Source organism: Lithobates pipiens, unplaced genomic scaffold (genome assembly GCF_037356315.1).
Source record: "Lithobates pipiens isolate NorthernLeopardFrog02 unplaced genomic scaffold, aLitPip1_a1.2 Scaffold_4, whole genome shotgun sequence".
NCBI lineage: Eukaryota > Metazoa > Chordata > Amphibia > Anura > Ranidae > Lithobates > Lithobates pipiens.
In genome coordinates, this window is record NW_027507852.1 from 1173689 (window position 1) to 1189470 (window position 15782).

At 42.0% G+C, this 15782-nt stretch overlaps 1 protein-coding gene across 2 annotated transcripts in view; it reads right to left on the reverse strand.

The window, feature by feature from the left end:
- LOC143956683 (immunoglobulin superfamily member 1-like) overlaps positions 1–15782 on the reverse strand; it is a 134811-nt gene that overhangs the window by 40093 nt on the left and 78936 nt on the right. For both annotated transcript variants that reach the window (XM_077466877.1, XM_077466876.1), the window contains exon 12: positions 1915–2205. In XM_077466877.1, coding sequence (XP_077323003.1) covers positions 1915–2205 — 291 coding nt within the window. The remainder of the gene's footprint in view (positions 1–1914; positions 2206–15782) is intronic.

Genomic DNA, 15782 nt, shown 5'->3' on the forward strand with positions numbered 1-15782 from the left:
GCATAAACTTTTCTTGAAATCCAGAGAAATAGAAGAAATCTCCTTTTTCTAGGTAACTTAGTAGTCTATTTATAAAATAATAGTTCTCCAAAAAATGATATTTCTATAAGCAGAATTTTGTAGACTGAATCACCATTTAGCTTCTTATATTTCTGGGGATCATCAGTGGTGAGACTTTCACATCATAGCACTTGGCTCTTTCCTCTCTCTAAGCCCTTGTACACACGGTCGGAGAATCCGTCGGAATGTGTCCTATCGGACCGTGTCGTCAGATAATCCGACTATGTGTGGTATGCATCGGACTGATTCCGTCTGAATATCCGTCGGACTAAATTTTCCAACATGTTGGAAATATTTCCCGACCAACTGGTTAGATCGGACATACTCCGATCATGTGTAGAGAATTTTGTTTGGACCAAGTGCCACGCATGCTCAGATCAAATTCCTACATCAAAGCTATTGGCTACTAGCCTGAACGTAGTCCCATCGTAACGAAATTACGTCATCACGTTCTGAATGATCGGATTTTTCAACAACTTAGTCCGACCGTGTGTATGCAACAGTTTCGGACAAGATCTGACTGACAAAATCCAACGGACAAAATCCGACGGATTTGGTTGTCGAAATCTCCGACCGTGTGTACAGGAGCTAAAACTGCTCCTTCTGTCACATTCCCAGTAATATAAGATAAATGGAAGTATTTGTAAACCCAATCACTAAAATGTCATATATGTGTTAACATGTTAATGCAATTCCAAAAGTAATTTTCAATATTTTAAATTCTGAAGTTTGTATTACAATAATAAGTGCTAAACCTGCCATAAAAGTCCTTGTTAGGCACATTCTGTTACAGTGTGACATTGCTTTATTTATGCACGTACATTGTCACCCTATCACACTGGCTTGGATTGAGAAAAAAATAATTTACTATAACAGGAGAATGCAAAATCTGGTGCAGCTGTGCATGGTGGCCAATCAGCTTGTAACTTCAGCTTGTTCAATTACGCTTTGGCAAAAAAAACCTGGAAGCTGATTGGTTTCTGTGCAGAGCTGCACCATATTTCGCACTCTCCGGTATTAGTAAATTAACCCCAAAGTGTCAGCTTCAACACATTAGGCAGCAGGCATGGTTCTCTATTGGATAACTAGCCTCAAAAATGCCATGAAGCAATAATTGTAGTGCATACATGTATACCGGAAGTGCCTAAAGGAAATCAGAGGAGCAGAGATGCAACAAGTGATGAAAAAGATGAAAAAAAGTATTTTAACAACAGTAAAGAAGGAGAAAGGCTTGCAGAGGAAAAAAAAACTCCTTTTGAATCTGTTTCTGTTATCGCTTAATCTATTTGCACTTTAAGCGTCCATTTTTCTTATAATTTCTAATAAAATTCAAGTGAAAGAAAAGGAGGAGGGAGCCATTTATAATACCGGTGGTGTATTAGCAAACTAAATGCCATTGCTTAGGGTTTAAATCTACTTTAAAAAATCCAGTGTTGTGTGGATAGAGGAGCACCTCCATATTTAATCACAAGTGGAATCACTGACAGACATAATGAACCATTTGTAGATTTAATTCTACCAGCAGAAATATAAGTTTTAGTTGAATGACAATTTAACTGGAATTCTTTTTTTATTCCTAACTACGTATTAAAAGTCCATAAAGATAATAGCACTGTCATGGATCAGAACAATGATTCAGTGACTTTGATAATCAGTTGTGAGCAGCCTATACTAGTTATTACGGACATTTTTTCTCACTTCTTGAATGCATATTATCCATATTCTGTATGCATCAGTAGTGTAAATTGATGCACTTAAAGTGCAGACGCATCTTGCTTTAGCATAAAGCAATACGTTTCTTGAACTAAAACGTGAGCCTTATGCAACATAAAAAAATGATGAAGAGAAACTTACCAATCACATGCACATTAAGAGGCTGGCTTGTAAATGACTCTAACATTCGACCCCGTATGTTTCTATGGTACGTACAAGTGTAGTTTCCACCGTCACCATGGTTTAGACTTAGTATTGAATAAGGGTATACCTTCTTGGGGACAGTAGACTTCATAAGAAGTTGATCATTCTTATGTATATTAAAATTGTATTCAGCACTAGAATCCGCCATGCATAACATTTGAAGAGTCTCTCCTGTTACATACAACTGGTAGTTTGGCACCAGCATTAGAACTGGAGCAACAGGTACATCTGAAAGAACAACAACAGAAGGTGTTAGTCAAGATAATAATTATTCAAGAGCCCAAAGATCACTACAGTTAATTCAGCAATGTGTCATTCAGTGGCGGCTGGTGCTCAAAATTTTTTGGGGGCTTCAAACAAACTGAAAAATTAAACAGTTAATAATGCAGTACTGTAATAAAACAGAAGGTGTCCTCATCAGAGTCCCCTTTTACATCAGGTGCCCCAATCAGAGTCCCCCTTTACAACAGGTGTCCCCATAAGTATCCCCTTGACATCAGGTGTCCTCATCAGAGTCCCTCTTTACATTAGGTGTCCCAATCAGGGTCCCCCTATACATTAGATGTCCACATCAGAGTCCCCCTATACATCAGGTGTGCCCATCAGGGTCCCCCTATACATCAGGGGTCCCTATCAGAGTCCACCTATACATCAGGTGTGCCCATCAGAGTCCCCGTATACATCAGGTGTGCCCATCAGAGTCCACCTATACATCAGGTGTCCCAATAAGGGTGCCCCTTTACAACAGGTGTCCCCATCAGCATCCCCCTATACATCAGGTGTCCTCATCAGAGTCCCTACATACATCAGGTGTCCCCATCAGAGTCCCCCTCTACATCAGGTGTCCCCTTCAGAGTCACTGTGGATTCACTGACACACTGATGTGCCTCTGCTCATCCCCCACCCTACTATCACACGGCTCCCCCCATCTCCCTGTGACTCCTCCAATCCGGTAAGAGCAAATTATTTTTATCTGACCAGCACCTGACTTAACCTATTCCAGTATGGTAGTTACTACCACCCCATCATGTATGTCCTGCGCTTACATTTCTTTCCAGCTGCGTACATGTCTTGACTAGGGTAGTTCAGATTACTTACTACCCCAACTCAAAATTGTACTTACCACTCCCACTTATCACTAAATAAGGACACTGACACTGTATTGGATTTAAATGACCAGTTCGGGCTTTATTAAGTCAAAAACCAAAACAGAATATAAACATTATTAAATACTCCAGCTCCAATCCAAATAACTTGTTGCCGGTCCCTGGCGACCCCATCGCCCCCACTTTGGAATCTCTGGTACCTCTAAGTTAGGTTCTGTCCCCAGCCACCAAATACCACCTCGAGTACCTGCTAACTGACCACAGACCCCTAACACCTTACTATCCGGTAGACTAGACTGAACTAGACCAACCGGGAGGACTCCATACCTGAGATGAGTCCCACTGTTTTCTCAAATACCTCATGTTGTATACCAATCGTCAAGGACCCAACCGCCACAGCTGCACAAGTGTGACACCTTATACTTGTGCCCACTGCCACACAAGAAACACCCTCTGGATACCATCCTGCAAGCCCAAAGCCCATAGGTTAATCCCAAATGCATTGAGATGCACACCATCCTCTCTCAGGTACCTCCATGTATCAACCCCTAAGCTCTAAGTGCCTGACAATCAGCCCACCATTACTGACAATGAACCTGCCCACCTCATTTACCTTTATATGGGCCTTTTAACATTTTTCAATCGACCGGGCCCCTCTCCATGATGTGCGGGCCACAATGTCTAACCACACAATAATCATGTCAGGAAAAGAGGACCTCAATCAAAGGAAATCCCACTGGATATCCTTGATGACCTGCCGCATGGGACATAGTCCCAAATCATTGCCCCCCATGTGTAGGATCAAAATGTCTGGTGGTTGGTCCAGACCTGAAAAACTATGGATTTCTGGTATAACTCTGTGCCACACCATCCCAGGCACACCAATCCTTCTAACCCTACCCTCCCCTCTTGCCACACCCACCTGCCTGCCCTCTGGCCTAACTTCCACCCCCTCTACCTATTCCAGTCTGGTAGTTACTTCCACCCCATCATGTATGTCCTGCGCTTACATTTCTTTCCAGCTGCGTACATGTCTTGACCCACACAAAAACATTTAAAAAGAAAGAAAAAGAAAGAAGGAGGACAGGGAAAAAGGGAGAAAGGGAAAAGAGTTAGGGGAAGGGGGCAGTGGAGGGGGAGAGAGAAGAAATAGGGACAAGGGGAAGACAACAAGGAAGAGAGGGGGAGATAAACCGGAGCCCACCAAATGGTAGTGATGGGTAAAGCATGTAGGACAAGGTAGGCGTGCTCTGAAGAAATATGCAAGTGCTCAGTAATAAAGTGTTACTGCCCAATAGACAACACCGTGAATAATTCAAAGGTGAAAAGCAACCGTGAGGGGATGTGAAATACCGCATAGCAACAAACTTTAAATTAATTAAACCCAGCACACACTATGTTGGATGAGTGAAGAAGTGATGGTTGCCATAGAGGAAGGCAGTGAGAAGAGTGGTGAGGTTACTGTTTGACCTACCATATAGGTTCTAAAGATGTAAATTGAAATCAGACCGGGAGGGGAAAGTTCAGCAAGGCTTTAAAGATGACGGAATCACTGATTTCTACTTAAACACCTGGGTTTCAGAATAAAGCCCAGGTAATCACTGATTTCTACTTAAACACCGGGGTTTCAGAATAAAGCCCAGGTATTTCTTTCCATTTTTTCAGAATCAGACTTTTTGCCCCGTTTATTAATGAGCTTGTAAGGGAATTCCTATACTCCTTAATTGGGGTATCTACTGCATGGAATAGGCATAACCATGGGTTCTCAGGTAACTGTATTTTAGCTATTACTTCTATATATCTTATTATTTCTCTCCAATATTCTTTAATCTTGGGACAGTCCCACCATATATGGGCCAAACTTCCCGTTTGTCCACAATTCCTCCAACATTTCCCAGATTGTCCCTCCTGGTACTTTGCCATTATATCTGGGGTCCTATACCCTCTTACTAAAATTTTATAATTTGTTTCTATCATCTTACTATTTTCCGTGGATCTGTGCACCATCTTCAATATTTTTTCTATATTTTGGTTTTCACCCCGTGCTCCTATCTCTTCTTCCCATTTTTTAATGAAAGTTGGTACCTCCGCTTCACATTCCCGTCTCAAGACCTTATAAAACTGGGCAATACCTGCCCTTGGGGTTTTCCCCTCACATATCCGCTCCAAGGCAGTCAAATTTTCTCCATCTCTAAGCGGTTGTGGTAGTCTTGAGACGAAATGTCTAAGGCCGCGTACACACGGGCAGACTGTTCGCCCAACTTTGTTCGTCAAACAATCCGACAAACAGTCCGCTCAAAATTTGCATGAACGGACTTGACCACACACGATAAACGAACAGTCCGCTGAAAGCGTGCGCGATGACGTGAATGGCACGTACGACGGGACGAGAAATTCGACGTCCAATACACTGCAATGCAACCTTCGCCGTGTAAATCCTTTCTGAGCATGCGCGAAACTTAGTTTGTCGAACAAGCCTACACACGAGCGGACTGTCCGCTGAAACCAAGTTTCAGCGGACTGTCTTACGGAAATTCCGAAAAACTTTGTTCGTCAGACTGTCCGCTGAAACTGTCCGCTGAAGCCCACACACGAGCGGACTGTCCGCTGAAACACTGTTCAGCGGACAAAGTTGGGCGAACAGTCCGCCCGTGTGTACGCGGCCTTAGCTGCAGGTATCGCCACTCATTCAAATCCATCCAATCATTTTCTTTCTGTAATATTGCTAGTGTTTTCAATTTCCCCTCTTTAATTATGTGTCGTAATTGCATATTATCTTGTTTTATCCATTTCCCTCCTATTGTACTTTTACCATGTGCAAAAAAATCATTATCTTTTAACCACTTGCTTACTGGGCACTTAAACCCCCCTCAGTCCCAGACCAATTTTCAGCTTTCAGCGCTGATGCACTTTGAGTGACAATTGCGCGGGCATACAACACTGTACCCAAATGAAATTTCTATCATTTTTTTCCCACAAATAGAGCTTTCTTTTGGTGGTATTTAGTTACAGCTCGGAGTTTTATTTTTTGCTAAACAAACAAAAAAAGATGCAAAAAAAAAAAAAAAAAAAATCATGTTTTAATAGTTTGTTATAAAATTTTGCAAACGGGTCATTTTTCTCCTTCATTGAAGTGCGCTGATTAGGCGGCACTGATGGCTGCATTGGTGGGCACTGATGGGCTGCATTGGTGGGCACTGATGGGCTGCATTGGTGGGCACTGATGGGCTGCACTGGTGGGCACTGATAGGCATAGTTAAGGCGGCACTAATAGGCACAGATAAGGCGGCACCGATGGGCACAGATAAGGCGGCACTGATGGGCAAAGATGGGCACAGATAAGATGGCACGGATGGGTGGCACGGATAAGTGGCACGGATGGGTGGCACGGATGGGCACTGATAGGTACCACAGATAGATGGGACTGATGGGCACTGATAGGTGGCACTGATAGGTGGCTCTGATAGGTGGCACTGCTGGGCACTGATGGGCGGCACTGCTGGGCACTGATGGGCGGCACTGCTGGGCACTGATGGGCGGCACTGGGGTGCAGCACCTTTGAGGCAGATTGGGTGGCACTGTGGGTGGCACTGTGGGGTGGCACTGTGGGTGGCACTGTGGGTGGCACTGTGGGTGGCACTGTGGGTGGCACTGTGGGCACTATGGGCACTGACAGGGGGCACTGACGGGGGGCACTTACTTTCTCTTTTATTTTACTTCAGGATGGCACTGCGGGAGGCAGGTGGGCACAGGCAACTGGCAGGTGGGACCTTGTATTGATGGCCGTGATCGGGACTGATGTCCCGATCACGGCCGCCGGTGATCGGCTTTTTTTTTCTCTCCTCGCGCTGTCAGCGCGAGGAGGAATAATAGCCGATTACCGGCTCCGTTCTATCACATGATCAGCTGTCATTGGCTGACAGCTGATCACGTGATAAGGGGTCGGGATCGACCCCTTACACGGATCGGTGATCAGGCGAGTCTCACGGACTCGCCGATCACAGAGCGCGCCGCGCGCGCCCCTCAGGGGGCGCGCAGGCCGCTCGTAACCAGGACGACGTCAATAGACGTAGTCCTGGAAATCTAGGTCCGCGCTAATGCCGTCATTTGGCAATAGCGCGGATCTGTAGTGGTTAAATAAATTAAAGGGGAATTATATTTCCACTTGTTATGTTTGTGTATTCCCTCCCATACTCTAAACACATTTTTTGTGACCAAAGGTGTTGTCTTCCCTAGTGATCTATATTTTAAAGGAGTCCAGATTTCTCTACCTAGATTTGTGCCTGATAAACTGTGTTCTATTTTTCCCCATCTTTTTTTACTTTCTAATTTTGCCCATTCCACCACCCGTGTTAACACTGCTGCTTCGTAATATTTTCTAAAATCTGGGACATTCAGACCCCCCTCATCTTTTCCCTTTTGCAAAGTCTTCAGTGGGGTTCTAGGTTTCTTGTTGTTCCAGATAAATTTAGAAATTAAAGAATTTATCATTTTAAAATATAGAGGGGGGATATATATTGGTAATAGCTGAAATTTATAAAGGATTTTAGGTTGAATAATCATTTTTAAGGCATTAATTCTTCCTAACCATGACAGGGGCTTTGTTCTCATTCTCCTTATTTCTTCTCTCAATTCTTCTAGAAGGGGGATATAGTTTATTTGATATATTTTTTCTATTGATGCAGTCAGTTTAATCCCTAAATATTTAATTTCTTTTTGCCATAGAAATGGGAATTCTCTCTTAATGTCAAGTTCTTCTCTCGAATTTATATTTACGTTTAAGATTTCTGACTTGCTTGGGTTAATTTTAAAGTTAGATAATTCCCCGTACTCCTGTAAAGCCTTTAACAAGTTTGGCATGGAGATTCGTGGGCTAGATACATAAAACAGAATATCATCCGCGAATGCGGCTGTCTTATGTATTTCCCCCTCTATCTCAACCCCCTTTATATCTGGGTTTCTCCTTATCGTCTCCAGGAGTGGCTCCAATGCCAGAACGAACAATAGGGGGGACAGCGGACACCCCTGTCTAGTCCCATTGTTCATTCTGAAGGCTGTTGATAGTACCCCATTAACTCTTACCACTGCCTTGGGGCTGTTATATAGTGCCTTTATCCACTTCAAAATTTTGGGTCCAAACCCCATTCCCCTTAGGGTACCCATCATGAATCCCCAGTCTACTCGATCAAAAACTTTCTCAGCATCTATTGATAGGAGTAGACTGGGGATTCTACTCTCCTTCATCCTCTGAAGCAGTAATATTGACCTTACTCCATTATCTTTTCCTTCTCGCCCCCTCAATGAATCCCACCTGATCTGCATGGACTAAGCTAGGCATTAACTTCTTTATTCTAGCGGCCAATATTTTTGCGAACAATTTAACGTCCGTATTGAGTAGTGAGATCGGTCTATAGTTTGAGCATATTGTATTCTCTTTTCCCTCTTTCAATATCGTGGAGATTGTCGCAGTGGAGGCCTCCTCGCTCAGTCCATATTTTGTACCTAGTCCATTATAATATGCACATAAAATTGGGGCTAGTATGTCTCCAAACTTTTTTAGATATTCTATTATATAGCCATCAGGCCCTGGACTCTTTCCTCCTTTGGTCTCTTTTATTGCCTGTATTACTTCTTGGACTGAGATTGGATTCTCCAATTCCTGCGCCAATTCCCCCGGTATTTTAGGGATATTTGCTTGAAATATATAGTCTTTGATTTTTCCCCTTCTCTTCATCTCTTGTTTTTCTGTCTCTTTTTTTTCTCACGGAATATAACTGCCCATAATATTCTCTAAAAACTTCTGCTATTTCCTTAGTTTTATAGACCGACTCTCCCTCTTTATTTAATATTTTCTCTATATAATTCTTCGATCTTTTTTTCCTCAATATCTTTGCTAAGATCTTACTATTTTTAATGCCGCTATAATATCTCTCTTTAGTAATCCTATTATATATCGTCCTCATTTCCTGTTCCATTAATTCCCCAAGTTCTTCTCTTTTCATAGCCAGTTTATGTAATAGGTCCACTACCTGTCCACTTTCCCGGCCATTTGCCTTTTTATGTTCTTGCTCTAATCCATGGATTTCCTCCCTCAACTCCCTACTCTTTTTAATACCTTCTCTCTTCCTATTTGTACCTAGTGAAATATATATCCCTCTTATATAAGCTTTATGTGTCTCCCAAATAATATTTTCCATATTCTCTTCATTTAAATTAGTGGTAAAAAAAAAAACTCCAATTCCTTTCTAATTATTTCCTCTCCCTTCTCGTCCAACAATTCCCTATTCAATTTCCAGGAAAAAGGAGATTTCTGAAATCCTGGGATTTTGATCTTCAGGCATATTGGAGAATGATCAGACAATGTTCTAATTCCTATATCTGTGGATATCACCTCGTCCAGAACCCTATGTTCCACTAACCAGTAGTCGATCCTTGTGTACGTCCCGTGTACAGGGGAATAGAACGAGTAGTCTCGTATCCTTGGGTGCATAGTTCTCCACGCATCCATAAGCTGATACTGATATAGCCTGTGTTTTATTATTCTCCTCTGCTCCTTCCCAATCCCCTGCACACGGGATGAACTATCCATTTGCGGATTCATACAAAAGTTCATATCTCCAGCTATAATTACTCTTCCTCTTTTAAAATCCCATAATTTCTCCAATATTCCTTTCAGAAAAACCGTTGGACTTCTATTTGGGCAGTATATGTTAGCAAGGGTATAGTCTACTCCCCATAGTTTCCCCTTCAGAAAGAGGAATCTACCCTCCGGGTCGACTAAGCTTTCTTCTATTTTATAGTATACATCCCGTCCTATACCGATAGCTACCCCTTTTGAGTTCCTTGAGTAAGAATCTCCATAAAACCACACCGGGAACCTAGGGGAATATATTCTAATCTTGCTTTCGTATGATAGATGGGTTTCCTGTAAGAACACTATACCCGCTTCATATTGTTCTATTTCTTTCAAAATTTTAAACCGCTTTGCTGATTCATTTAGCCCCCTAACGTTATATGACAAACAATTAACTATAGACATAGATTTTAGTCAGGCTGGTTTTTTTTCTTTTCTCATTTAGCGAGGTTCTTTGCTGTCGGGTCTTCTTTCTCCCCCCACCCCTCCCACCCCCCCTCCCAACCTCCTCCCAACCCTCCCAGACCCCTCTTTGGTCATTGTACCTATATCCAGAATATATCCCCATCCTGGAATATGTACCTCACCCCTTGGGGTGAAGCTCCAAGCCCGGCATTCCGTGTCCCTCCACTCCCCCCGGCCATGAAGGCCCGGTAGACATAGGGGGGGGGGAGAGGAGGGAGCAGATAGTCCAGGGAGGCTCTTCCCGTTTCCACCCATACCCACATTAACTTTTATTTACTTTACCTCTCCCATCTCGTTTCTTTTGTAATAAATTACACCAGCCCCCCCTCCCCCTCTCCCCCTACCCCCCCCCCCACATTAAGCTCTCTGCCCTATTCCCTCTTCAATTAGTCTTTCTTCGCTTTCCGATCGCTTAGGTATACTAATGGTTGGAATCTGTAACTCTGTACAAAAGTCTGGTACTTCTTCCAGAAATTTCAATCTAACCGTCTTTCCGTCCCTATGTACTATCAATCCTGCAGGGAACCCCCAACTATATTTAATATTAGCTTGTCTTAAATATTCTAGTAATGGTTTTAATTGTCTTCTTCTGGATAATGTTTAACTGGACAAGTCCGCAAATACTTGGAAAGTTGTTTGCTCGTATTGCAACGGGTATCTCTCTCTGAGGTTCCTCCATATTTTCTCCTTGTCAGTATACCGATGGAATTTAACAATGACATCTCGTGGGGTTTCCTCCTTCATTCCTAGAGGCTTTCTGATTCTATGTACTCTATCGATCTTTAACTCCTCGTCCTCTTCTCGTCCTGGTAGGGGGTTAAATATTTTCCTTATATTTGATTTTGGCGTCTATTTTGATTTTCCTGTGCTTCCATTTTATAAAAGGTATTTCTTTGGTTTATTTGCAGTGCTTTCACTTGCGATTTTAATTCTGCGATTTCTTGTGTTTGTTTCTCAGTTCTCTCCTCAGCCTCTTCTACTCTCCGCAGCAAATGGCAGCTGGGGCTGGCTAAAAATTAGACTGGAGACATAAGAGAGGTCTTGATGGAGCAATGATTCTTTTTGAAACCTATGGATCTATGAGAGCTACGGAATTCAAATGTTTGTATGAACTGTACTAATGAGAGGACCTGTTTAAATGTCAATGACTGCCTAATAACCCTAGGAGTGGCTCAATTGATTAAATGCTGGAAGTACTGGAACTACTAAACTGATAGTTGAAACTAGTACTGAGTTTTAAGTTTACTTAAGTACTAAGTATTGATACAGCTTAGTACTGACTGAAAAGGTTATGAACTATGTTATGAACTAAGCTGCAAATTAAGTGATGAACTCTGTGATTTAACTATGCGATAAGCTCAGAGCGATATCTACTGGAGAGTAACTTTCCTTCCTGTGGTGGATAGCAGCTGATTAGATAATTGGGTTAAGCTAATATAGAGCTGCAAAAGTATAAGGACATTCCTTTTTTTTCTTCCCCTCCTCTGCGGTTTTCTTTTTTTTTCTCTCGTATCCTCCCGCCTCTCTTACGCTATACAGAGACCGGAAAAGAGGGACGAATGGTACGTTTTTCATAGGTTCTTTATAGGATTTTTATAGGTGCCCCAGCAAAATAAAATACAAAAAAAAAATAAAAAATCCACCAAGTCGCAGAATTTTCAATTCCATCTAAACTAGGGGGCCTGAGAGGGTTAAGTGACTGGAGACATAAGAGAGGTCTTGATGGAGCAATGATTTTGTTTGAAAACTATGAACCCATGAGATCTATGGAATTTAACGGTTTGCATGAACTGTACTAACGAGAGGACCTATTTAAATGTCAATGACTGCCTAATAACCCTAGGAGCGGCTCAACTGATTAAATGCTGGAATTACTAAACTGACAGCTGAAACTAGTATTGAGTTTTTAGTTCACTTAAGGACTATGTATTGATACAGCTTAGTACTGATTTGAAAGGTTATGAACTATGTTACGAACTAAGCTGTGAATTAAGTGATGAACTCTGCGATTTAACTATGCGATAAGCTCGGAGCGATATCTACTGGAGAGTAACTTTCCATTCTGTGGTGGATAGCAGCTGATTAGACAATTGGGTCAAGCTGAAATAGAGCTGCAAAAGTATAAGGACATTCCCCCTTTTTTTTCCTCTCTCTCTGCGTGTCCTCCCGCCCCTCTTACGCTATATAGAGACCGGAAAAAAGGGACGAATGGTACGTTTTTTATAGGTCCTTTACAGGATCTTTACAGGTGCCCTAGTAAAATAAGTAAAAAAAAAAAAAAAAAAAAAAAATCCACCAAGTCGCAGAATTTTCAATTCTTAAAGCAAAAGTGAAGAGAAGTATCCCATCTAAACTAGGGAGCCTGAGAGGTGAAACAGCAGGATATTCTTCTCTCCCCTTACCCCTCCTTTCAAATCAATAGAAGCAAAGATTGGAACCGAGAGGTACTCCCCTCTATACAGGACAAGTAATTTGTCAAACAAGATAAATGAACAAGATACATGATGAGGGGAAGATCACATAAAACAACAGAACCTAAAACCCAGAGGGAGAGTTTAAATACTAGTGTAACTGCTAGTTCAATACAAAAATATTTGACAACTAAAGAGGGTAACCAAAAAAGCCCAGATGTAGAAAAAAAAACATCCTTGCCAACCAAAAACTCAAAAAAGGAAATGGCTCAGTTAAAAGGAGCCCAAGGATATAAAACAAGAGAAGATACACAAACAGAGAGAGAGATGGAAACTAACGAGGGGGAAGGGGAAGAACAGCGAAGTATAGCTCAAATGCCCACAAAGATCGAGATGATGGCAATGTTTGAAAGGATGGAAAGTTTAATTAAGAGTGAGATTACAAATGTCCGGATGGATCTTGCAGGTTTTCCTTCATCTTGCACAGGTGATTTAAATCAGAGTCCATGGCTTGGTATTTTGGACAGCTATTTTGTCGGTGGTACTTGAGGACTGAGGCCGATGCCCCAGTAGGAGTCTGTATTGAACGAAATGCGTTGGACGAGGTACTCTATTCCCCATATTGCTTTTATCACATGATTGTTTTTATACTTTTTATATGTTTTTTGTACATTGGTTTTTACCTATTAAAAGCTGTCTTTTGACCTGCACTATCGAAGCCTCCCCTTTTTTTCTTTTTTATGTGTATCGATGCAAGTGCTGCTGAGCTTCACCATTTGGTTCCAGCACCCTTATTAGGGTTGGTTTTGGTCATTCATTTGCCATCACTGGAGTTCCTGTCCTGGTACCGCCTGCAGTATCCATTATATCCATGGTCTACCGTGTGAAGTTGGAGTAAGGCCAAACCAGGAATTCCCTGATATATTTTGGATATACAGTCATCGTGGACCTGTCCCATGGGTGCATTCATGCTCGATTGAATCGTTGTCTTATGATAGTCGAGTCCAACATCTCTGGTAAGCATATATGAACCTTGTTGTTTATTTTGAAGACGCTTACAGTTTGATGACTCTCGGGACTGTGTGACATCCTGTGTATTCACCTACGTGTCTAGATGGACATTTGGTGTTTCATTTACCTCTATGTGGACTTTTCTCACTTATTTTTTGTATGATTAATCTCACTCACAAGTTTGCACTGTTTATTTATGTTGGTTTAGCTCTACATATTCACCACTATCACACACATATCAAGCCTGCTATTCTAAGAAACAAAGAGGCGTTTTAATAGCCATCAGGAACACTATTTCCTTTCAATTCCATAAATGCATTACAGATCCGAAAGGACGTTACATCATCCTACTTTGTACTATCAACAATGTACAATATACTTTAGTCTCCATCTACGCCCCAGAAGGTAGAAAAAGGAAGCGCTGCCTAAGTGCAGTATTAAAGAGTACTTTTAATGACACAATAAAAGGTCCCACTGGAAACAAAACTTAAATGGGCTCATCTGCATTAAAAAAATGGTCCGTGCTGTGATCCTCAATTCAGGGTCCAGTGGTACTCTGTCTGGGGGTGCTGCAGAGATGTACCTCGGCCCTAGAGATGTCCTGTGGCCATCAGGAAGAGACTGGGGCTGGCGTGGAACTTGATAGACTACACACTCGGAGTCACTGCTCCTTCAAGGCCCTTTGAAGGAGCAGTGACTCCGAGTGTGTAGCCTATCAAGTTCTTCTCTCCTCGGTTGAAGCCCTCCCCTGGAAGTGCTCCCAGAAGTCATCGTATGACTCATGATGTCACGCTGGCTTCACGTGTGTTCCACGCCGGCTCCTGTCTCTTCCTGATGGCCACATTTAATTAATTAAAAAATAAGACAACAGTAAAGTTAGCCCAATTGCTTTTTATTGATACCCAACATGTCATTCTTCAAAATTGCGCCCGCTCGCAGAATGGCGACAAACTATTACTCTTAAAAAACTCCATAGGTGATGATTAAAAAAATTCTACAGGTTGCATGTTTCAAGTTACAAAGGAGGTCTAGGGCTAGAATTATTGCCCTCGCTCTACCAATCGCAGCAATACCTCACATGTGTGGTTTGAACACCGTTTTCATATGCGGGTGCTACTTACGTATGCACGTGAGCGAGTTGGGAAGGGGCGCACTGAAAATTATTTTTGTTCTTATTTATTTTACTTTTTTTACATTTTTACACGGTTTAAAAAAAATAATATTTGTGTCACTTCCCCGTAATAGAAAAAAGCATGACAGGACCTCTTAAATATGAGATCTGGGGTCAAAAAGATCTCAGATCTCATATTTACATTAAAATGCAATAAAAAATAAAAAAATTAAATTTTGTCAAAAAACATCAAAAATAAATTTTGTCATTTAAAAAAATGAAAAAAAATTGTCCCTTTAAGAGCTATGGGTGACGTTTTGACGTTACGTCTGCCCTGCACTAATATGGAGATGAGTGGGGGCCATCTTCCCCTCACTCGTCTCCATACCCAGGCAGGGGATAGACGCGATCGCCTCTGCCACTGCCGATAAAAGTGATCTCGTGTCGAATCTGAATCGTGAAGCGGACCGCCTGTTGAAGAAGAATATACTGGGGTTATGCCATAACAACGATATCCTCCTTCAAAGTACCGACGTATAACGACGGTGGGCAGTCCGGAAGTGGTTAAAGGGTATCTATGGTCAAAATGTAAAATCATATATTCATTTACACCCTGAATATTCTAGCCTACTCCTATTGATCTTGAATGTTTAAAACACTTTGTGAAGATACTTACACGTTTACTTCCTTGAATTCTGTGACATGTATTCACTATGCCCTGTGGGTAGGCACTGCTGTGTCACAGATTTCACAGAGCCTGCCTTCTGAACTACAAAGGTGCTGAGAGGAGTTGTTTTAGGAGGTAGAGTCAGTACAGGAATCATTGCTTGCAGGCAGCAAGGTACCATGGGATATATATAGTCCTTAAAAAATTTAAGTAAAAAGCAGAGCTTGAAAGCATGCAGGAGATCCCGGAAGCCGTGGAAAGAGAGGGGCAGCAGGCAGGCAGCAATCACAACATGAAAGGGGATTTTTCAAGTAAGCTTCTATTGGATTGTCAAATATAACTGTGACGGAAACTGATCCCACACTCTGATGGAGTGCTTCCGTCAGTATACCGCTTCCTA